Below are 25,668 nucleotides of genomic sequence, written 5' to 3' on the forward strand. Positions count from 1 at the left end.
GAAGAAAATAGCAGCATGCAGCATGTTGGCAAGTGTCACGCAGGGGGCAAAATTATCATTGTGTGCCCAAAAGGTATCATAAATAGTATGTATGTATTTGATATAAACCTCAAGTTAATACACGCTCTCATTCGGACCTAATAACAGCTACTGATAGAATAGAAGAGTCTTGCTAACTCCTCCCACTATAATCTCTTGGCATGGATGTAGGATGTAAACCAGTTGCTGATCCATGTTCAATTTTTTTTGCTGTTTTCCCACAAATCATTACAATTTGGGGTATATGGTGCTGCAGATCAGTTTCATCCCAGAACATGCATTGCACAATGTGAAAAAAAATGTAATGTCAGCTCCCATTAAAACATTGAGTCAACAATTAATCTTTTGTATGCAGTGTGGTATTTTTTTTTTTTTTTTTTTAAGGTTTTAAGGTTGTCACATGAAATATCAGATTGTGTATGTGTTATATCATGTGGATTTTACAAAACTGATGTAAACTGTTTCTCTTAGTAAAACGAGTGCTTGTCTTTGCATTGCTTTTCTTGGTGTACAAACAAAGCGGTGACATTCACTTTCCCTTCGAGCATTCTCTCTAACACACGGGCAGACCGCTGGGCCAGCCTCAGCATGCTAGCCACTGGTTTACTTTTGATCAACTAAAAACATACCTTTAATTGCTTGAATCTTTAAAAACCCATTTCCCTGGACCCCAGCAAGACAAAGGAAAAGGAAACCAAAATAACCTGTACATACAGTGTGTCAATGCCCGTTCAGCCCTACGTCATTCAAGTTTACCATTTAAACGCAACAAACAAAGGCTGGGACATGTTTTGTTCGACGAACTTCTTTAAAATGGCTGTCTGTACGAACCCCTTCAGTGAATGACAGTGGGTGGGTGATGAACTGATTTATTTCAGTCATACTTGCTCGTCGCTGTGTCGAAATCCAATCCTCTCCAGTCCCTGGCAATTAGCTCATGATTACTGAGGAAAATGGGGTGCTGGAGCCTTCTCCATCTATAGGCATTTGACAAGAATTTTATGGCACTGACCGATAGTGAGGACTCACTCTACGTTTGAGGTCCCCTCAAATCTTTGCATTGTCATCAACGTGAACTTGTGTTTCATCATTTAAAACGCTGGGACACAGGCAGCAATGACACTAAAAGAAAACTTAAACGCGAGCGGTCCATGATGTTTCTCAAGGAACAATATGCTGTCTAAAATATCATAAAGAACAGTAAACTTCTTGACAATTTGTGTTTGGGATAACAGTCCACTGTCCCGGGCCGGACTCTTATTTTGAGTGGTACACTGTTAAAGAGAAAAAAAAAAATTGGCCATGCACACAGAGTATTGCTAAGAGGCCGTTTCATGGCTTAGAGATGGCCGGGTGGACGGTCCATCGGTTCACATCCCAGTGCACTGCTCCTGCTTTTCAGAAACAACACATTTTCCCTTGTTGTCCTCTGTCCTGTAAGGTAGCATTTCCCAAGTTTGCTGACCAGGAACACAGCCTGGCAGGCAAGGGTCCAAACTGATGCTGACTGGTGCACTGAGAGTGACGTCTTCTTGGCTCTGTTTGAGGGGTTTCCTCACCACTTGGCTCCCTGGCTCTCTTAATCCGTCTTGCCATTCTCCTGAGGTGTATCGGATTTGCTCTGTCGTCCCGAGCGCAGCACCTTGTAGCAGCCGCGGGCAATCTTGTGCATCCACATAACGTTCATGATGTCCAAGCAGATACTGGAGCAGATCCAGGCTACACGGCCACCCCAGGGGACCAGGTAGAAGGCCTCAGTGCCATACACAGCATACATACGACTGTAGTAGACCGGCATGACGGCGATGCGAACCAGGAAAAAGACTGCCGCCATAGCAACACCATTGGCCATGTTGGGCTTGGAGGACTTGGGGTAACCGAGTACCTCAAAGAACCAGCTGAAATACAACACAAGAGTCAAGTTGAGTTCAGGACAAAGCCAAATGTTTTTTTCTTTGGTTGCCCTTTTTCTTTTCCTAATAAATTTACACAAAATCAGCCAGAGTTGCACTGACATAGAAAGCAGTAAATATGAATGCCAACAAGCCATTATAGCAACTGAGATTCCTTTGGACAAATGCTGCCTCAGATGCATGGCAGTTGACTTGAGAGCAGCTAAACCCCAAATTCAAATTTTTGTGAAGCCTGACATCTAGTGGTGGAAGGTTGGGTGCCTGATCTTTGATGGCAAGCGATGCCTCCACCTGTTGTACTCTAAGAACACTGACATCACCTAGTAGAAAAGACCAGGCACCCTACTTTCCACCACTAAAAGTCAGGCTTCACAAAGATTAGGGTTTGGGGTTTAGTTACTCTTTAAACTTGGTAGAAGCCAATCATTTGTAAGAACTGGCTTTAAAATATCCTGTAGCCAAGGAAACCCATAATTTTCTGTTTGCCTGCTCGGATTGTTTTCTCTTATATTCTACCCATTCAATGTAAATACTCCTACATATCCACAACCTCAAGTAACTTGTTCTTTAACTGTCACATCTAAGAATTGTAAAAGGTTTTGAAAAAATGTAAAAGTCATTCATTCATGCAAATGGTGACCAACAATATTGGAATACAAAAATAATTTGTAGAAAGATATGTTACGTTATAGTAAACACATTTTGCCATACAGGGGACGATGGAGGGAAAAAGCCTCCAGGCATCATCTCCAATAGCACAACACGAGACGAATATCTGTTCCAGTGATGTGTTCAAAAACAAATGTTGCGGAACCACCGGTCTTCTCCAACAAGGGACATGTGAACATAAAATCACCCCCATTGCATCGCTCAGGCAGGAGAGAAAATATTTCTACTAAGGAGAAGCGGAGACCTTGGAGAGGGTTGGTGGATCTCAGAAATGAGACTTCTGATATCAACTGGATTAAATACTCACACTGACCTGACCTTGCTGTCATTTGTCCATTGTATAATCATTACGTGTCACCTTCAAAAAATGGTATGTTCTGCAGCCATACTTAAGTTAGTAAATCATTATAGTATACACCACTTTCTATAATACTATGAGTTGATGAATTCTGTTATTAAGGGTTAATACTGTATTATTCAAATGAATTTAGAAAATACCTATCTGTTGTAAAACAAACAAAAAAAATCATTTCAACTTATTTCATTTTCATTTGATTTCATTAAAAAAAAATCATGACATAGACGGGTTATGTTTTGAATGCATTCTATCTGTAAAGTGGTATAACATTTGCTTATATACTATTAATGTTGGATTGCATTGTATTTTTTATGGCTAAACATGAACTTTTTTGGCAGGATATGTAGGATTTTAACCACATAATGCATTTTTCTACAAATTGTACGTTCTACAGATTATATTCTTATGTTCACCACCAAGTAATTTAAGATGTCAATCACATGCTATCATAAGTCAATCAGCTGACTAGGCTTAACATATATCCCTTCTACATTGTTGTATTGTCAACGGTCAGCTGCTGCCTTCTTTATATCAGTATTATTCATTGATTCAAAGTCTGTATTCGGTATTGAGTCTACAGACACTGACAAAGGCTGTTTGCTGCTCTAAAATAAAAGGTATCTTTGGATCAGAAGCTTATGTTTTTTGGCCATACATGTCACTGTAACTCAAGTCTTTCAAACCATGCAACTGTTGTTCACTTAACATTTGTTACAGTCTTCTATACTGTAATTATTTACTTGAACTTAAAAGAGACAACATTCAAATTAGACACATTTAAAATACTTAATATTTAATGACTATTAATGGTACTCCTATAATCATATAATAATATGACTTCTTGAAACTGTGTGATCTGACCCCAACCCTGCACATGAGGAGCCCAGTGCCCAGGTTGTGCCGTGGAGATACCTACCGCTGATTCACACATGGGGTGGAAAACTCAGCGAGCAGGCGGAAGTTAGCAAAATAAGGCAACATTCCTTGGCCCTGGAAGAACAAGGTGAGAACAGGAAGACAACAAAACGGGAAAGGGACAAGAACAAAGCACTGAGTCACTTGGGTCAGAAGTGGGTAGGATGAGCATGACGTTGTTGTAGCGTCTCTGCCCCGGGGAGAAACATGAACACAAATACCAAATCAATATCTCAGGAAGAACAGTTTCGCACATCAGCCCATGTATGAAATTTGAAAATCATCACAGGCGATGGAGATTTGTCTGCAATTCCAGTGCTGCTGGGGACGTAACCTTCTGCTATTTCATATTTTATCATGCAGTTCAAAAGATTAAGGAGACTTTTGGGGTGCGGGGGGGACTCGAGACTAAAATTAGATGAAGCCCTCACCGAATATAGGCCGGCTATTTTGTAGATCTACCAAAAGAGCCTTCTCCTTCAGGGCATAAAATTATTCCTTCAAGTTTGGCAGGCCAAATTTAGACTGCACCCTCTTATTTCATTTCCTAATGATCCACTCATATGTCATTTATTGAGATCAGACATACTGAAATCACTGAGAGAGTATAAAAAGATTTGGTGACATTTAGATTTTCGGATTATTCTTGTGTACAAAATAGCAGTGACACAGCTGCAGAGTTTCAGATTACCCTTGTGTTTGCATTAAAGGCTTGTAGACACCAGCGCATTTATGTATATCAAACAAACAGGAGGCAAGTGCTTTTCTCAGTGTTTTTAGGGGCAGGTGGTCATCCTAAAGTGCTAAACAGTCTAAATCTGCTCTCTGAAGGCTGATAGTCCAAACGGATCAGCATGTGTTGGCTACGACAAGGTTTAAAGTTGTATTGCAATAAAAAACCTGCAGAATGGACACTCGAGGGTATCATCCATTTTTGGAAGGCCGGCTTTCTCTATTGATTTAGACATTTTTATGCATATATTATATATAGTTGCTGCACACAAAATTTAAACATGGATTTAAAAAAAGGTCAAATTTACCCAAAAAGATTTCTCAGAAAAGAAATTGTAATATTGGTTAATTATTTAAGTCTAGCAGTAAGTTTAAAGGCTCCAGCTATAGTGGCAGAGGGACCCAATTTGCCCCCTCTGTCCTAAAGACACTCCCAAACATGTGACAACAAAGCTACATTGTTCATAAACACTGAAGCTTTTGTGCTTTAATAAAGAGCTACTTATTTTCTAGAAAGGAATTTTATGACACCTCAAATTTTTATATTCTCACCAAGACAGCAGTAATACATCAATATCACATGGCAAGGCAATACATCGGAGTGCTTCATAGTTAGGGTTATTGAGCAGATATCAACATAGCACAGCCTGATACACATACAACCAGCCAGCCACTAGCTGAGGGAGCGATTAATAGCCATGCAGAGTAAAAAAAGCTTTGAGTACAACTTACATACATGTCATCGCTTAGAAGAGCAAGGCCCGGTTTCTCCAGTTTCATAGGTAAGAAATCATCTTTGTATCATGAATTTCTGGAGAAGACTCTACAGTGATATCTGATCACTATCCTAAAATGAAGAGGCTATTGGCAGCAGGTTTATAGTCCATCACCCCTTGCAAAGTTAGACTTTTGCTTTTTGCACAGTAAATGTGACTGATGTGGATGGACAATATCTGTGGTGTCAATTGTGGCTTAAAGGTTAGGAACCATTGTTCTCCAGAATTAAGATGATTATAACCCCAGGATGCTTCTGGGAAACGCAGCCTTGCACTAAACAGCCACGATCACAGTGTTGACATGGCTTACCTTGCCAAAAACCATTTTAACATTTCTGAAACATCACACACTCACACACACACAAAAAGGAGACTTACCCTTCTGAGCTGAAACGAAAGCTGGTCATTGAAACATACTTACTATGCGATACAGACAGGATACATCTGGATTGGAGTTTATTTACCATTTGATATGAACTTTCCACCTAGCATGAGCATGCTAGTACCTCTAGGAACTGGTAAGTCCATACTGTGACTGGGCATCATATCTGCTCAGTGCAGCGCAACAGCAATAACAGCAGACAAGACAGGAATGAACGGAGTCCCCATCTAGATCAAGACCTGCGCTGTTTTTTTAAATGACACAACCTTTTTTTGGTAGTTTTTGCATGAACGGGGATGACACAACCCAACTTGGTTTTGGTAATTTTTGCATGAGGGAATTTAAGAGGGACTATTTATGTTAAAGTCGTATTAGCGGACGACACAGAGACACACAGACAGATAATATTAGAAGAAACAAAAAAAGATGCCACCCCAGTTGGAAGCAAATAAGAAGCAACACTGACAACACTGACAGTAGAGCATGCATCCCATATTCACACAGCAGTCAAATATTATGTCTTCTTCCCTTTGACTAGCCCGTATTTGATCGTTAAAATTAAATAGCTATAAAATGTATAATGTTGGTGCAAAGCACATCCATAAAATGACTTGAAGACTGCAGTGACCAAGACACTGCTGCACTGACGTAAACTTCAATACTAAACATGCCAAGAGGCTCAAAAAGTAAAGCTGATGTAAATAAAGGGAGATAACTAGGCCTTCCTCTTGCTCTTGCTGCTGGCTCATGCTCTTCTCACAGTCTAAAACATACTCACAGTCTCGAGAAGTTGGTGCAGTTGATGGCCTGTTTGGCCATGAACACTTCCACATGAACACGCTCAACACATTAACTAATAAGACTTTGACAACATATGACAAATTGACTGGATACATAATCAAATAAAATACAAATGCCATCTTTAAGCAGTACCAAATCATCATTCAGAAAGTTAGCCAATTTAGTTTCTTTGAGAGCAAATGGGCAACATGGCGAGCCAGATGGTTTCCCTGTGGTATTTGACTAATGTGGAACATTAGGTCTGTTAACCCACAGGCCTATTTCAGGCCTGGTCTGAAGAAACAGTCATGAGTGTCCAGTAACAGTATGGCCTACTTTGACTTTGAGGGTTTTAGATACAGGTGCTTGCTCTGTTTCTCCAATTGAAAGGCTGGATTTACACTGTCAGTTCAAATCCCATTTTGATTCCACCTAAGTGACACTGATTTGATCTTATGATTACTGTGCAAACAGAAAATAAGAAAAACCTGTGGGATGTGATTTTCTTTCTTAAGACTCCAATGAAGACAGACAATAAAGATGAAATGATGTATGTCACATTAGGGAGGAAAAAAAGATATGTAAATCCAGCCTGTGACTGGAGAGAAGGTGGTGGTAAGACAGGGAAGAGATGTGAATCTGGACTGCATCACAGGGATTATCTTAAATACACTAAGCATGTGGTTGAGCCTGCTCTGAACAAACATCCACAGTGCTTTTTAAACACAGATTTTTATTCGTTTGCCATTTTACTAAAGAGCTGCGTGGGGTGCAATGAATGTTTTTATTTTATCCAAAAATAGTTTAGGAAGTATGCTAGAGCTCAAATGGAGAGTTAAGCAATGCACACTGTATGCCTTGTTATGTTTTCTACATAGAAAATAGATACTCAAGTATTTATAGTAGAGGGGCAAAGTCAGTTCTTCTCAGGAAAGCCTAACTAAAATAAAATGATTATGGAGTGTAGGAGTCTGGCTTTTAAGAAAAGTAGTGAGTCATTCTTTACTTGTCTTGAAGTGATAACGTCTGAAGATACACTAGACACAGTGCACTTGATGCAGCATTAGAATGAGGGCCTATCCATTTTGTAATGCACTTAAGCATCTCGGGATCATGTGGATGACAGTATTTGAATGGCTCTGTCTGAGCCCACGGGGCCCTAACTGTGTTCCCACAGCAGAGAAAGTGTAAGACATAAAATAGAGAGAGGAGGCAGAACTAGGCTCTGGCACAAAACAGATAGGCGGAAGGTAGATAGACAGGTAGGCAGTTAGGAGGGTTAGAAGTTGTTTGTTGGCATGCACAGTAACAAGAGAGACAGACCCCTCCTCCTCTCCATACCAACTCTAGAGCTTGTCAGAAATTTCAGAAATGTAAGCATGCACACAAGTGGTTACAGCTTCGCATTCAGCTCGGCTAAGCTCAGAGAAGTTCAGCTTAGTTCAGATTCACACAACACTGAAGGGGGTCAGTAAAACAAACGAAAAGCACAAAAATTGTAAGGGAAAGATTAAGGGGGGAGGAAGGGGAGGGATGGGGTATCGGCCATTACCATCATTGAGCATTCCATGCAAAAAATACCATAGTCATTCATTTTCATAATGATTCTGCGACAGAACCTGACGACCTAGAGGGTTTCAGATGCTTCAAACCAAGAGTGAACAGCACTGCCCTTTAATGCTGGGTTTATGCATCTATTTCCATACGCAGATGGGAGCCAACAATGCACTAGCAGTGCAGCAACAGCAAGTGAGTCGCTATTCACTACTGGCAAATCAGCATCAGGCTCCTGCTACATGTTAATAGCTGGTTGGATAGCCACTAGTGCGATAGGTCTTGATTCTGGCCTTATACTAATGACATCCAGTGACAGTGTACTGCTTTTACACCAGACTACTGACCTGGGGAATAACCTGGGTCCACCATCTGGCGTGAGAGGGCTCAACTCCACAAAACAACCCGGATCAGCACCAAGAGCCAGGTAAATGACCTGCTTGGATCATATCTGCCATACTGAAAAACCCAACCCAACTCAAAACCGTCCCTGCTGAGACTCATCAATTCTGCACCAGCAATCCAAATAACACTATCATCTACACACACAACCAAATGTGCAGCAAACTATATGCTATGAAAATGTCCAGGAAAACTAAGTTATATTAAAAAAAAAAAAAAATCTACATGGATGACACTTTTCCCATCCATATGGTTTCCCCCTCAGACCTCTCCTGTTATGTACTGTGTGCAGCTGCAGATTAAAGTGACCTCTCTGAGCACCTGTGAGCCTTTTTATCATTGGGGTGTCATAGCAGCAACAGTGGGTGGCGGGGACACTGAGGACACCTTCGTAACGGCTGATGAAACACCGAGCTTCACAGGACACAGCTGTTCACCCTTGGTTGTCTCTTTCCCATCTTGCCTGCACGTTCTGCTATTGGACAATAGGGAACTCACCAGTACATAGTAGTAAGCATACAACGCTGCCAGATGGTGAACTACAAAAAACTTGTCGCCTATCGCCTTCCAATAGTAAAATATTAGCAGCAGATCTGGAAGAAAAAAACAGGGAAAGAGAAAGAGAGAGAGACACTATGTTAAAAGGCGGACTTCTCTGTGAATTCACAAAATACAAATTTACACATACGATTTGTAGATGAATTCAATCCTCCAAAACTGAGTACAACTGAGTGCAAAACTGAATCTTTTTTTTTTTTTTTTGAGACGTGTTTTATTTAACCCTCTAAAACCTAAACACACTGCACAACTTTATTTCTTTCAAAAAAATCTAAAAAACTGGCTGCTTTAGCCTTTGTAGATGCAACATTTTTGTGGGAGAGTGAAAAAAAAATAGAATTAGAAAATTAGAAGAGTAAAAAAAAGTGAAGTAAAAAGCAGAAAAACCATATAAAATGTTAACAAAAGGGGAAAAATGTACATCTTCACAGGGTATAGTAGTGATTTTTTTTTTTTACATATATTTTTGAAAGAAATGAAAGGCAATTTCAATCAAGGTTAATGATTTAACTGTGTTTTTGCCATAATTACAGTCCAAACATGGTTTCCATCACTGTTCATGTTTCTGCACTGCATAGCAACTTTGGTACAAAACACTTACACTGATTGTGATTTAACATTTGGAGCTGCTGGTCAATGCCGCACATTTTGTTGCTAAGAAACGCTGTATGACATACAACGTTGAAGCAGCCTTGACTGCCTTCAAGGCTAATCTGACAAAGAGACAAAGTGACTTCAGCATGCCACGCTCGCTGATTCCCTTCGGTAAGCACTTCTGTGTCTGGGTTCACTCAGCATTTTATTTCCCCCAGTCTTCCTCTTGTTCTAATCATACTTCTTACTAATGACTTGTGGCTATTTTTTTTCTTGTCTCACCTTGGCAGGAGAACATGGGTAAACTTTAGGTTTCTCACCAGATATGAGGTAGCCTGTTGTGATGGCAACATTGATCTTCACCAGTGTAGGATCTCCCCTGTTGACATAAAGGCACATTAATGTTTGATTTTTTTTTGAACGGTGACATGTTTGAAGTTCTTTCACTTTCATTTGTCTTGCTTCACTCAACAGTTACTGGAATCCTTCCTGTTGGACCAGTTTGCAGATTTTGAACACATCAGGTTTACCCCATTTAAACTACAGGGGCCGCTGTTCTCAGCCAATAAGGATCCAGAACTGGGCCAGCTTAAACTTAAAGTTCATTCAATAGACACTTTAACTAAACTATAGTAATTTGCAAGCCACCAAACAGAAGGTGATCCTTACCCTGAGTACATCTGAAAACAAAATGATTAAAACTGACAAATAACAGACCACTTGTGAATTATCACCACAGCATTACGAGAGCTCTGTCAGATGGTCCGTGGCAGCCATCTGAAGTGCTAAGTATTGCATAGTGAACACACTGAGCTGAGAGTTACCCAACAGCCTCTGCATTTTAGTTTTTACAGACTGAATGTGACATGCCTCCTGATCTGGATGTTATGATGCTCGTATCTCTACTAATTTGTGCGTCTCGTGTCGAATCCAAATCAAATTTTATTTCATTCATTAAGTTTTTTATTGGTGTCGTAATTCGGAAAATGAAAGCACTGCAAAATATGTGCTGGATTTCCCATTTCCTTGAGGCAAAGGCGGTTAACATCACCATGGAAATCAAACTAATAGCACCTCCAAAAAACATTAAGACCTCGGCTACGGTGCTTAAACTCCCAGAGTGGCTAGTAATGTGCGAGAGTGTGACGGAGCCTGTTTTTGAAGAAAGCAGGCACCTTCCAGCCAGCCTAGATGCGGAAAATAAAGCTTTAAAAATAAAAATGTGTTTCACAGTCGAGCTCTCACCAGACTGGGTCTTCATTGACGGCGGTGTCAAAGAACAAGATGTAGAGACAAAAGATTCCAACCAGCAGTGCGTGAAACGTCGACACCGTCCTGAAACCAAAAACACACAGACACACACACACACACACACACACACACACAGCAGTGATGATCTACTCTTTTCTGGCAAGAGCAGATGCTGAAACCTGTCCGTGTTATTCTGTTCAATGAGCATGCCAAAGGAATAGCGCATATTTATCTTTATTCATGAAGAGAGCCTTGGAGCTCCTTCGCTTTTTCCCCCTAATGGAACATAAACATCACCTCTTCAATAAAAGATACAGAGCGCTGGGTTTTTAGTGCCCGGAGTGAATCAGCTGATTGCCTGTCAGGGCTGCACGCAGATTCAGACCAATTAGACTAAGAGATTAAACACCGCTGAAGGGTCAGGCAGGAAGACAGGCAGTCATTCAAACAGTTAGACAGTTGAGTCAGGCACTTCTTGGCAGTCAGTCAGTAAGACAGAATGACACGCAGACAGGACTTGGCATTCAGTAAGTCCAACTGGCAGTCAGTTTGTTAGTCAGACTAGCAGCCTGTTTAAATACAATCTCCGAAGTCCTGCGGCCATCCAGAGCTTGGATCCATCCCCATCAACCACTCACATGCATTTGTATTTACTCATAAACCATGTGACCGTTTCAATGCCACAAATGCGATCATGAGTAATGAGTGAACATGGGAGAGAGTGAGTATGGCTGGATTTCTCCACCACACATTTTGGGCTGGGTACCGAACTCAGACACTTTTATGGCACCGAACAGCCAATAAGTGTGCAGTATGCTTGTACCAAGACCTAATACTGCTGGTGATTGGCTGTCTAACATTGCATGCTGACAAAACACCATGGTACACCCAGAGATGTTACAGAATTGATTTTAGAATGAGATTTTTTAAGATTTAAGGTTTAAGATCCGGTATGGAAGTCAAGATACTGGTATCCACATCCGTAGCAGAAATTTCTGAATGATAACCCAACTTCTGTGATATGGCTTTCAGTGTTTATGAAGCTGACAGATCACAGCAGCCCGTCTCTCTGTCACTCGGGCTCGCACAGGCATGTACTGTCCTCTTTCGTTCCAAGCCAGAATCTGCAGTGTTCCCATAACAAACTGGTAGACAAAATACCAACAGCTAATAGATGACGTTTGGCTGGCTATGACGCACACTGTGACACAGGGGCAGGGCTGATGGACGAGATCATCTTCTACCATGGCAACTTTGTGATTTAAAAATCCCTGCTCCAGACAAAAAAAAATGTTATAATTCCAGCGCCGCTGCTATGCCATATCAAAAATGTATTTATACTTATGTATCACTTATTTGTGGGAATTTCCCCGGGGGTCATGTTGAAATGCAGAATGATCTTCATTTATCATCGGGAGACAGTACAGTCAGTGCTCATGACTAAGCGTGTCCCATGTCCCAATGGCCCAGGGACGGAAAAAAAAATGTGTTTGGGACAGACAAAAATCGCGAAAGCAAATTATTATGTTATGACGTGTTCAAATGCAATCTTGTAAAATTTTGCTTTTTGGCAAGAAATCTGAATAAATACAGTTGTTCAAAGGAGAAATGTGTTGACGTTTTCACAGCAATATAAAATAGATAGTAGAGAAGGAATTATGATCTTAGCTTTTAATGCAAAATTATGAATAAATGAATCCCCCCTCAGTGAGTATGCATTGTGAATGTAAACAAAACAAAGGAGCCAAGGAAAACTAGACTGGGAACTGTGCAATTATGATATAAAAAAAAAAAAAAAAAAAAAAACACTAATGCAACAGTGCAAAGTACACCTCAAAAGGCCTTTGATCCAGTTGATAGAAACTTTTTATAGTCCAAATTATTTAAAATTGATGCGAGGTGCAAACATTTATCAGGCTGTATAATCACTTTACAAGGGTTCAGAGTCCTGCGTTAGGGTAAATAACTTCACTGCTGACCGGTTTCCAACAACACTAGGGGTTAAGCAGGGAAATTATACATTTTAGGAGTCCATCACAGCCCAGTAAGTGAGTTTTTGTTTTGGGCTTAAGCATCTAGACTACACAAGTTCATGTAAATATCTTGGCTTTTATCCAGATGAACATATGAACTCTGCTAAAGGGATGACGTTACTTGCTGAATCAGCTGGTAGGGCTTTGGGAAGAATTACAGGTAGAACCACGGCTCTGAAAGATATGAAGTGAAGATCTATTTTGGCCCTGTCCAGGTGCAGTATGTTGTCTTAGCATCTGGAGACTGGACATTGTTTTGGTCCTGATGAACATCATCGAGTCAGTCAGTTATGTGATCTTCAAAAAAGTCAAAGTGAGTTAAATTTTGTTTTGTAATGTCTGCTGTCTCATGATTTAAGCAGAGTTTTATTTGATAAGTCCTGATTTCATGTTTTTGAACTGTTGACGCATGGTGGATGACACAGACATTCAGGCACATATTAAAAAAAAAAACACCCTTTTGATTTTGATTCATTTTGATCATGCTTGCGGCACCCCGGGTAGTGACAAGCAGTACTGAGAGAGTAATAAAACTGAGTCCAGACTGAGATCATGAGAAATCTCATTCAGCAGCTGTTCACTCACAAAAAATGAATACTGCGGCTTCTTGAGTGATCATTATTCTGTTTAGGGTCATACAATACAATGTGCATCATGCATTAGCTGTGGACGCCTTGCCTCAGGAGCTCAGACCTGCAGATTCAGTGCCTTCTTTTGAAATGGCTGCGAGACTTTTTGTAATCTGCACTGCTTTTATGTCACCATTTTCTTTCCCATCTTTTTGAGCCTGTAAGATGTGCTTTTCTTCTTTGTATTGTTTTTAATTCTAGCTCTGCTTTTTTATTGTCCATCTTACTGTCGTCTCATGTTCTTTTAGTCATTATTGCTGTCTTTAGACTCTCTTTTATTTTGACCACAATGCACTTTGTAGCTGCATTTCGAAGAGGGCTATACAAATAAAGCTTGTTGTCCTGCTCACATTCACTCACTGCCTCTCCTTGCCACTTCATCATCATTATTATTTAATGTCAGGTCACCTTGAGTTCCACTCCACCTTCTGCTTGTCGCTGAGGTTGAGGAAGCTGGGGCTGATGCGTGCCGACATCCAGGGGCTGACTCTGTGGAAGAGCCACTGGAAGGTGAGGAAACTGGTCACTGAGATGGTGAGGATCAGCTGGCTGAATGGGTCCATGGCCACCCAACCCCACTGTGGGAGGACAGAGGTGAAGAGGGAGAGAGAAAGACAGAAGAGGGAGCTAGTCAGACATGCTCTGCTGTTCTTTCAAATATTTTAAAAGTGCATAATGACCTGTACTGAAGTCAGGCAGAATCCAGAGAAGGTTTACTATCAGACTTAGTCCACATTTAGCACCAAACACAACGCCATGCTTCCACAACAGACATTCTTTTAAGAAATCTACTTACCCCACAAACACCTAATATTAGAAGTTATCAGTGTGCATGCTTATCCACAGAATCACAAAATACTCCTGCACAAGCCGGACAGATACTGTAGCTACTGCTGGTATCTGGCAACCAATGGCAATAATTAGCACTGTACAAGAAAAGGTTATACCTGCTGATAGTGGACACGTCAATGTTTAACCAAGTTCTGGTAAACTGCTACTAGCTGAGGCACCGGGTGGCAAATCTAATCTAACCAACTACCTCAAACGGAAGGAATCTCTGTTTGTACATCAGCCCTTTGATTATCTCGACAACCATGCATGTGATCGACTACACACCTGGCGGGTGTATTGCTGAGGACCCAAGGAAGTGCAGTGTTGAGTGTGAAGTTGTTTGGATGACCTGTTCTCCATAAATCTGCAAGCAGCAATACCAGAGGCCAAGTAATTGTCCCATTCTGAACAGACACGTTTTGAATGGCCACTGCACTTGTTACAAACATCTAGCAGACATATTTTGACAGTAACAGGTCAGTACCTCAAACACTGTTCACAGCCTCTATTCTGTACTCAGTATCTAACTGCCTGAAAACACAGCAGAAGTGGATTTTACCTACATTCTGCATGCTTTTGCAAATACAATGAACTCCACTTGTTTCAATTTGCAAGTGTCGCGTGCACACGGTCCAAACCACCTCTGGATGTAATCTGAGGAATCGAATCTCAGCGCATCCTCAATGCATCCTCATGCATTCACACCTGTACTTAGAGCTGTCCACTGGTAATTTGATTACCCAAGACACATTTCAATGCCAGGTGTAAGCAAAGGCCTTTGTGGCACTGTGTATATACCTCCACTGTGGCAGATGACCAAACGATATGAGAACTCTTCATACTGCATCACTGCACAGGCCGTCTGGATTGGGTCCCAGTGTCCTTTACCACAACCTTTATCCAAGTCACCGCCCAGATGTTACCAAATCACACTGTCTAACAGGAAAGGTCTGTTGTAAAATGAACATATAGCTGGCCTGGTTTGCTGGTCTTAGAGGATACCCTTTGTGCACAGTAGGTCACAGAGTATCTCACATTACCAAGACAGCCTAGAGCCTCTGGTTTTTGTAAAATGAAAAACCCTACACATACACATATACACATACTTTCTAACTTCTTTATTTTTGGCATTGCAATAACTTTTCTCAGGCTATAAACTATAATAATAAGCTGAGCTGTTTTTTCTGATTTTGTTCACTAGCACCTGGTCTGAAAATTTACTAAATTCAATGCAATGGAAACCTCAGGCAGGCGGTTCATGGGTAGACTTGAATGTGATCACACTTTAACTACTTTTCAGGAAATTGTTGGTTGTGCCTGATATAGAATCAACCAGAAAGTCGGTCAGACCAGGACGGGACGTGCTTATCATTGAACTGCATGTTATATATGCTCATCAGTGGGTCTTAAGAGCAGGGCTTGCATGGTAAAACCTATTTTAAATAGTATGTGTGCGCAGTTTGTGTGCTATACAATTTTTAAGTAAGACTGAAAAGGCAGTGGCAAAATACAATAAAACTACCCACAGTGTTGACTGAAGCAACAGTTAAAATTGTTCAAAACAAGAGCCTCCAAAGTTTTGGTATTGCTGTGAAATTACCAGCACACTCTTCTGAAAGCTGCAGTTAGAAATGCTGTGAACACTCACCTCCTGAATCTGGTTTTGTTTCCTGTCAGTTGCCGGTTAAAGCACGGCACGTGTCTTCGATAGGGCTTAAAATCCAATACACACAAAAACAACTGAGTTATGCCTTCAAAATCCTTTTCAAGTGTGTACACCCGCTCTGGACTGGGGGAGAGTAATAGAGCTGCTTGCTAGGGCTCCAACCCCGAACTCCTCTGTCTCCACACCTACATTACCCATGATGCCACTCACGACAGGACTTAGCAATGCACTGCAGAAGGCACACACACTGACATACAGCATGCACACACAAAAGCGAGGGAGCGATGCGCCTGTGTGCACACACCTACAAGCTCACGCACACACATTCATTAACACACATAGTCCTGTAACATGTAATTACTATCTTAATGAGCTAGTTCAATCAATGTGGTTTACAATCAAACAAGAGAAGGAGAATTATTATTTTGCTAGCATGTTCTAGTGTCAGCCTTGTCATTTCTTACATATTTGGCATACTGTACAGCCAACCGCCTGTATGGAGATGGTGATAAAACTGCTAATCTGATAAAAACATATGGTACGCCCAACTATTGAAATGAGGAATGCATGTTTACAGGTCATGGAAGATCAAGAATTACTGATTAGTAACGTGGGCTAAGTCACAAACGAGGCTGTGTGACGTGAGACAAGAATAGCTTGAGACTAACCTAAGCCTCAACATAATATCATGTACAGGTTTTATATCCATGGCCGGAAGCTACAGTTAGCCGCAAAAAGCTATTAGGTCTATCTATATTTGGACCAAAAAGTGAGTGTTCCCCATAAAACAACAAAGATCCAAAATTAGCAGCTCTCCATGCACGCTTGCTTGCAGCCAGCCAATGTATGTCAGTGGCAGCGGTCTGCTGCAGCCTGTGTGGGAGTCCAGACCACTGCACTGCTCTGTGAGTGTGTGTGTGTGTGTGTGTGTGTGTGTGTGTGTGTGTGTGTGTATTTGTTGCATTGAGCTATTTAAATATGGGTGGATGTGAGGGTGCCAGCAGTTGGTGTAAGAGCAAGTCAGGCCAACAGTTAACTTTAAGGCACCTATTTACATCTCCCAAGCAAAAAATGCAGCATTATCCTCCGGCCCAGATGCAAAGACATACACACACACACACACATACACCTTGCACCCCTTCTTAAGACTGATATAATGTCATAATTTCAGATATTGTGGATGCAGGTCTTTTTATGGGCCAAGCTTCATGAGAAAAGTGGTCTTTGCGATATGAATTTATATTTGTCTTGGCTCCTGCACTAGTCCAAAGAAATGCTTGAGGACAGAGAGTGTGCCAAGGAAGAGATGCCAGTGAACTGAATAGGCCATTCACCAGAGCCATATCCTTTGGCGCTACCTATAATGCATTTGTGGGCATCAGTAGTTTTATGTAGCATGACTGCAGGGCCAAAAGACTCTTTTGTTTACAAGAAGGCCACCTCAAGAAGAGAGTGAACACGGGGGATGTAGACTGAATGGATATCTGAAGAGGCAAGTGAGTGTAAGACTTTCAGCCATACTTACAAAAAAGGGCCAGGGTGAGTGGAGACATTCCTCAAACACATTGTTTTTATTACACACAAATGTGTGTGTGTGTCCTGTATGTTCCATGCAGGAGCCTGTTGCCAAGGGCAAACAGCCACCGAGGTCGACTCAACCCTATGGAAAGCAAACAGCTGAGGCACTATGGGGGACAGAGTGCTGCCGGTGTGGTATAGGGCCTTACTTCCAATTTCAGCTTAATACCAGCCCGTTTCTGCTGAGTCTACAGTGTTCCTCTATGGTAAACAATTGATTCTAAAGTCCACAGAATAACAGTCAGTGCATCTGCTGAGGCTCTGTGGAGGTGAAGAAGTCGATCTGACATACATATTTGTGATATTAAAATGAAAGCAAAATTGTTGTGGTTACATCAACAAGGCTGTGATTGCAAAACGAGCTTTGTGCAGGTAGAAGAAACAAAGCTGCCCGAACAAGGAAAAGGCGGTGTTTCCTGTTCAGGTGACACCAAACAGCATTTTTATGGCCCACACAGGTTAGCTCAGGACAGTGATGTAGTGAGTAAAAAGAAGCCTAGGAAACAGGTAAAACTATGAGAGCCCACGGCCACTCATACAGACCAAAATTAGTTATATTTTGCAAATATGATGTTTTGTTTCTCCTTTATCCTCACAACTTACACCAGTTTGACTGGGCTTAATATGATCTATGGCGATATGGTCTGTCTGAATTTACAACATGGACATTTAATGTTAGTCTGAAAAGTTGGGGGAAAACAAATCTATCCAACAAATACGGCTGTAATTTGAAGGTGGATTTACCTTCAACTGCCTCCCCGGTTTAAAAGCACTGTTAATCAGATATTTCCTCTTGCCCCAGCTTGTAGCATGTACATCATGGCATGAGAGGATCCGCCTTACACAATCTAGTCAACATTTTCTTAGGAATGATGCTTGTGATGTAACAGGCTTGTTTTGTTTTTTTTTATTGTGAATTTTCCCATCCTCATATGCCCCTATAATGTTTTGGTAGGTAGCGTTTAAAACGCGCTTGCGTAAGACGGGTGGATCTTTTCTAACCAGCGAGGAAATGATAACCCTACGAAAATAACTCGGGTGCATCATCGGATCGCTTTCCAGAGACAAGGAACCGAATCCGATGGCTGGGCTAAACGTGTGATTGAAGGGACTGTGCGCGGCGGTCGGGTGTAACAGAAAACACGGCATCAACAGCACACGCCAGGCCAGCTCACGCCGCATTGCTTGGGCAGCTGCTGGTGCTGTGTGTGTGTGTGTGTGTGTGTGTGTATGTGAATGTGCTGGGAGAAAATAACACTGGCCTGCTCGTCTTGGGTCCACCAGCCGTAGATGTTACAACGCAGTCAAAATATAAGATTACAGGCGGACTTACCTTCCGACTTTCATTAAGATGATGCGCGCCTCGCTCGCTCAACTGGTTATGGTTTCGAGGATCGGTCGAGAGCCATATGTTGAGTCAAAGCCAAAGCCATGTTGAGTCATTTTTTGATACAGGCTACAAGACAGTCCGCCTCCACTTAAACAGGCATGCTAACAACTTGTGGGGGCCGGGCTGGAGCTGGAGCCCTGTGCACGGATTGCAGTGTTTACTAATAATTGCATCCAACGCAAAACACGCATAATTGCAGCGGTGCGGATCACACCGCTCGACGCTCGATTATGGAAATGATGGAGGGGGGTTACTGTAGGGTATCTCTCTCTCTCTCTCTCTCTCTCTCTCTCTCTCTCTCTCTCTCTCTCTCTCTCTCTCTCTCTCTCTCTCTCTCTCTCTCTCTCCCCTATAGGGATCGAATTACAGCTGAATTCTTAAAGACACACACACACACACACACACACACACACACACACACACGCACACCCGCACACACACACACACACACATACACACACACACACACAGGTTTGCCCAAGAAGACTCAATTGTGTCTATTTATAGCCAAGGCCTGGTCTTCTTGTTGAACTGATCCAGGCTAAATCAGACAAGGCAGCCTAATAGCTCTGATAAGGCAAACAGCAGCCAAGGCCCACTGGTCTTAATATAAATTAGTTAATTGGGGTTTTAATCTAGATCCAGTTTAGTCTCAGTAGCCTGTCAGTATTTGCTATAAATAAATAAATAAATAAATAAATAAAAGACACTTATGTTTACAGTCGTCGTTGGCTTTGGGATGGCACCATTCATCCAAAAGTTCATTTTTTTTTAAAAATTAAATTCATGTAAATTCATAACGGATGGGGTTGGAATAAGTAGGCTAGATAATTCCTGAACCCTAAAAAACAAATACTGAGAGTTTGAGCTGAAGGAAAATGTACAATTGATTATATACTGAATTTGCTTCGGTGAGTTAGTGCACAGAAGAGAAATGAGGCAAACTGACCGGGTGTAATGGATTAGTAGTAACTTGAAAGGGTAGGAAGATATACAATTGGACCCATAAGTATTTGGACAGTGACACAGTATTCAGGATTTTGCCCTTGTATTCCACTACAGTGGATTCGAAATTGAGTAATCAAGATGTGAAGGAAGTGCAGACTTTCAGCTTTAAATATGGCATTAACTGTTTAGGAATTACAGACAGTTTTATACACTGTCGCCCCATTTTCAGAGGCTCAAAAGTAATTGGACACTTGACTAAAAAGCAGTTTTATTGCCAGGTGTGACCTTTTCCCCAGTTATTCGACGACAAATTACGACAATAAAATTCGGTTGTTGTTATAAACATCAGAATCCATCCTGCGACTTTCATCAGCAGTCACATCATCAATAAACACTAGTGACCCAGTTCCACTGGCAGCCATACATGCCCATGCCATGACACTGCCTCCTCCATGCTGGACAGATGATGTGCTCTGCTTTGGGTCATGAGCTGCTCCTTGCATTCTCCACACTTTTCTCTTCCCATCATTCTGGTACAAGTTCGTCTTCATTTCATCTGTCCAAAGAACCTTGTTCCAGGATTGGGCAGGCTTTTTTTTTTTTTAGATGTTTCTTGCAAGATGTAATCTGGCCCTCCTGATCTTGAGTGACACCAGTGGTTAGCACCTTTCTGTATACCCTCTATATTTATGTTCTCACAAACGTCTCTTGACTGTAGATTTGGACAATGATACGCCTGCCTCCTCCAGAGTGTTTCTGACTTCCATAGGCGGAGTTTGCGGGGGGGGGGGGGGGGGGGGGGGGGGGGGGGGGGGGGGGCATTGCCCCCCCCCTAGCGTCTGAAATGTGTCACTACATTGAGTCAAAAATAGGTCCAATATTTTTTTTTTTCCTGTATACATATCTATAAACATTTAAGCAATGCAATAAAATAAGATTATTTTCAGAAATAAATCTGAATTACATTATGTTTGGTATTGTAATGAATAAAATAATAATAATTAAAAAAAAGTTTGCCCACCCCAGCGCAAATTTCAAACTCCGCCTATGCTGACTTCCCTTGACATTGTGATTGGATTTTTTTCACCAGGGAAAGAATTCCTCAGTCATCCACTTTATATGTCTTCTGTGGCATTCCTTCTTTTTCAGGATATACCAAACCATTGATTTGGCTACTTTGGCTACCTTAAGTTGTTGCCATCTGTCTGAAAGATTTTATTTGCTTTTTGAGCCTAATGATGGCCTCCTTCACCTGCATAGACATCTCTTTGGATCACATGTTGAGGGCTCTGATAAACAGCTACCAAATGCAAATACAAACACTTGGAATGAACCCCAGACCTTTTATTGTTGTAATTCGTCATTGAATAACTGGGGAAAAGGTTACACATGGTCATGAAACTGCCTTTTAGACAAGTGTCCAATGACTTTTGAGCTGAAAATGGGGTGACAATATATAAAGTTTTCTGTTATTCCAAAACTGTTAATGCCATATTTTTGTTCAACCCCTTAAAGCTGAAAGTCTGCACTTCATTCACATCTTGATTACTCCATTTCAAATCCACTGGTGGATTTGCTGGTGTACCAGAGCAAAATTATGAATCCTGTGTCACTGTCCAAAAACATATGGGCCAAACTGTAAAATAAACTGATTAAAAAAAGGATGAAGTACCAGTGAAAGAGCACCAGTAGCTGTGTGTAAATGTAGCCTGCTCCCTCTTAGAGAAACAGGAGTTTCAAAACAATCAGCAGTCCACACTCCAAACACAACCTGAAAGCCGTCCCATCCCCAAGTCAGAATCCACAAGCGTCAACAAGAGTTATATTATTTTTACTTTGGAAAAATAATTGTTCCCCTCCACATGGTGCCTTGGAAATCAAAGTCTGTGGTACTCACCTTGTCACCAGCACTGCACCTGCTACCTTAAAAAGTGTACCTTTTCCTTGTTACTATACCCTTTACCTCGACTAACACGTCATCATGGCTGGAAATGTTTAACTTAGGGACAGGCGAGGATGAGCTGCCACACATGTCCAGCAAACTCAACAAACACCCACAGGACTGTGAGTACACACAGCAAAAACAAGAACTTCTCTGGTTATTTACTGCACAAAGGTTGCTGGTTTGTAAATGCACATTTTACAGAACAAATTCTTTATCTGATCACAGTTTAAGGAGAAACTTCCACCAGTTAGATTCTGGAAAGCTTTGGGGATATGTGCATGGGAGGTTTGTGTTGTCTAATAGCACAATGGGCAAGCCAGAAACCAATTTAAGGAGGTAAAAGTCAACAAAACACATCTTTATATTCCCATATTAATTTTGTATATCCTGATGCTAAAGAAGGAGTGAACTAACAGCACCGTATTGCCATTCAAATACATCCTGATAGTAAAATATACTGATACTAAAAAGCAGCACAGCCAAGTCTAAAATGGTGCCGAGGAAGTCCTCTAAGGATTATCATTAAGTCAGCTCGGTACATAGAATCGCCAGCTGACATGAACACAACCTGGTGGCATGGCGGTGAATGGGAATGTCAACACAGTGGGCGGGAAGCTACAATAGAACTGCACATCCCTGGAATGTTTACTGACACTGGCGTGGCAGCGTGCCACCTATGAGTCACACACACTGCATCAAATCTTTTTTTTTGTGGCAAATGGCACATTAGCTAAATTACTATTCAAGATGCAGTCTTGAATATTCTCCCGGCGTGGCATCACAGCCTTCCTCTGACGCTACAGTATAGACTGTGGCCAGCCTCACTAAACCTCTGGAGGCATTCTGTGACCATTAGTACCATGAAACAGATACAGGAACTGCCAGGCAAATCAGAGATGCTTCAAAAATTCCCCCAGTAGGATCATATTTCCATGGTGTTGTAAGTATTAATTCAGTGATTTATGAGTGAGACGGACACTCTGGCTTTCATTTGGACTGTCATGTGATGCAGGAAATGAACTTCATGTAAGATTTCATCCAGGTGACCTCCAAGTCACTACCAGGCCTCCTGAGGAGAGGGTGACTGCTGTTTGTGTTAACCTTGACCTTAGTGAACCTAAATTATGCCTGGTGATGCAGTAACACCAAAAGTTAGTAAAATGCATCATCTTCTTTGTTTTATTTATTATTTTTTTTTGCAGTCCACCTGTTTTCACCACCTCTTTGTGCTCTGTTATTTATCTCTTCGTTGATTAGGTGTTATTCCTTGTGTTTATGCCAGGCGGGTATTGTTGCTATATAGCCTGCAATGCTACAGTTTCACCGGAGGGGGGCAGTGTTGTTGCAGCTTCCTGCTCATTTGTGACGGTGCTGTTGACTTCTTCCACGCGGTTCTGTTCAGGTAAAAAAAAAATTGTTTGTGAAACATTACAGTGTAATCTTATATTAAGAGGTTACAGAGATGATAATTGGCTTTTGTGCCGTTTTGGAAGGACTGCGAGCCTAATATTTCCAGCTGCCTTACTTTGTGGTTAGCAGTTGGCCCATTCAGTCAGGAAGTGAAATTGCTTTTTATCAACTTAAACTCAGTTTTGAAAATGTGCACATATGTAACATTAATGTAGGCCTACAGTCAAATAACTCATATTGAAAGTCATTGTAAAGTAATTTGTGGACACAGCAATATCCCTGTGTGTATAGATAGACCTTTTTATATATATGCAAAATTTCTTATTTCTCTATTTACTGTTTTAATACTTTGTAGGATTAATGCACACATTTATACACAATGAACATACTATTCTCATCATTATTTTTTACTTTTTATTTACAAATTTCTAAGGCTTGTTTTCGTATTTATTTCTTTTTATATATCCTATCATTTCACTATTTTGCTGAGGATTTGAGCAACAGCAGCTGACCCAGTTTCCCCTCGGGGATCAGTAAAGTTTTTTATGATTGTGATTATTTTACAAAACGTGTAATTGCAACTGAGCCGGTCGGGGCAAAAGGCTAGTCGAGGTTGACAGTGGGAGAGGGGAGAGAAACAAGGAGTTCTGTAACTGACTGTAGCAATCATTTGAAATCCCACTGTCTTCGGACCAACCAAGTCAAGAAGGGGAACTCAGCGGTTTATATAGGACCCGTCGACATTTTACATTTCATTAACGGTGTTACGAAATATACACCGCCCGACATGACGCTTTTATAACTCCACTTGTCACGCCAAACCCATTCCGCGCTGATAAATCACACTCCAACCTACAGATCGTTATATTTTGGTCATTTTCGAGCTCCAGTTTTATCGTCGCAAAGCACTGTGGGTAATACGTTTCAAAACAAACGTCGCTCGTCCGGCTTGGCGTCACGTGTCAACAGCGTGTGGGAGGACGCGTCAGAGCAGGCGGTGTCTGTGTTTACTGGGATTTATATCATCAATCCGCTCATCCCGCTGGCAAAAGACTAGTCAAATTGCGTAGTGAGCGGGAAGGGGTAACAAACAGGATAGTAGTTAACTGACTGAGAGAAATGTCAATCATTGGAGCCCACTACAATCGGACCAGTCAGATTTCAGACGCAGAAATACAATATATATATATCCCTGTAGCTGTATAAATATCCCACTCATGGTGGCAACATAATGAATCCCTGATGTGAGCATAATTATTATCAGGAGGGTTGTATATTCAAGGGTTGCCTGTCTGTGGGCGTGTATTTGAGTGTTTAATATACATGTTTGTTTTTTTTATTTTAAATTTGTTGTAATACCAAAGCATGATGGGATATTCCAGCTGGAGGCGCCACCATAATCCAACCAACACACACGAACAAACAAACAAATAAACACAGCAGCACTCAGGTGAGGTGACTTTTTTTTAGTGTGTGAAACGAGAGGAAAAAGACAGGATGTGATAGCTGCCACAATGGAGGTGGATAAATAAAATGGATTGTGGAGTTGTCTGATGGATGCAGTGTGTCTGGAGTCTGTTGGATTACCAGCTTCTACCACACAGAGGAGCTCCTCATCCAGTGAAGCCAAGCGACTCCTGGCTTTACAGTCCATTTACATGGGATTTAGATTGATGACATTAATGTAAAAATGCTCAGTGCTTTACATAGTCTTGTCCCCGCTTGTATCTTTATTGTAACATTCCACATCAGATACAGAGTGTAAATCCACAGAGATGCTCTTTATCTGGGAGTCATGCTGAAATGTAATAGGCTACTTTTATTTTCATGTAAAACTCAGTATTACTTTATTCAACACCCAGCACCCATGTCTTGAATATTTTAAACACCTCATGCAATTCTGTGCTGAAAGATGCTACGGATTGTGGAGTGTAGCCTTAATTAAAGCCCTGTAATTATGTTGTCATTGGCAAACTAATTGTATATTTATTTCATTTCATTTTATTTTATTTTAGTTGTTTTGCTTATTACTGTGATGGTGTTTTATGTGCTTGTCGACCTGTAATGCACTTGTTTCAATAAAAATGGCTAAACACTGTCAATATTCTACATGTTTTTAATTCGTTTTTTTCAGTATTTCTTATGAATACAAGTTTATATTCAGTATCTGCTTCATTAGCTTTGTACAAAGGATGCACAAGGACACTGACTTTGTCATTAGGCCCTGGCCCCTGTTTAAGATGGATACACAACACAGGTTTGACACACACTAAAACTCAACATGTCTGTGGCTCTGAATAATCAAACTTGAAATG

At 41.2% G+C, this 25,668-nt stretch overlaps 1 protein-coding gene across 2 annotated transcripts; it reads right to left on the reverse strand.

Moving 5' to 3' along the window:
• Positions 1 to 350: 350 nt before the first annotated feature.
• On the reverse strand, positions 351 to 19,302 carry LOC115378795 (transmembrane protein 56-B). 2 transcript variants are annotated; one of them, XM_030079304.1, is made up of 7 exons: positions 18,994 to 19,302; positions 13,994 to 14,163; positions 10,918 to 11,007; positions 9,993 to 10,051; positions 9,019 to 9,113; positions 3,896 to 3,969; positions 351 to 1,937 (listed from the first exon to the last, which is right to left on the reverse strand). In XM_030079304.1, exons 2-7 carry the CDS (start codon positions 14,146 to 14,148, stop codon positions 1,619 to 1,621), a joined length of 792 nt encoding a protein of 263 aa, XP_029935164.1. In that variant the 5' UTR covers positions 14,149 to 14,163; positions 18,994 to 19,302; the 3' UTR covers positions 351 to 1,618. The 2 variants fall into 2 exon arrangements, with proteins under 2 accessions (XP_029935164.1, XP_029935165.1); XM_030079305.1 differs by lacking the exon at positions 18,994 to 19,302 and adding an exon at positions 16,065 to 16,171.
• Positions 19,303 to 25,668: the final 6,366 nt, after the last annotated feature.

This window comes from Myripristis murdjan, chromosome 20 (genome assembly GCF_902150065.1).
Source record: "Myripristis murdjan chromosome 20, fMyrMur1.1, whole genome shotgun sequence".
Classification (NCBI taxonomy): domain Eukaryota; kingdom Metazoa; phylum Chordata; class Actinopteri; order Holocentriformes; family Holocentridae; genus Myripristis; species Myripristis murdjan.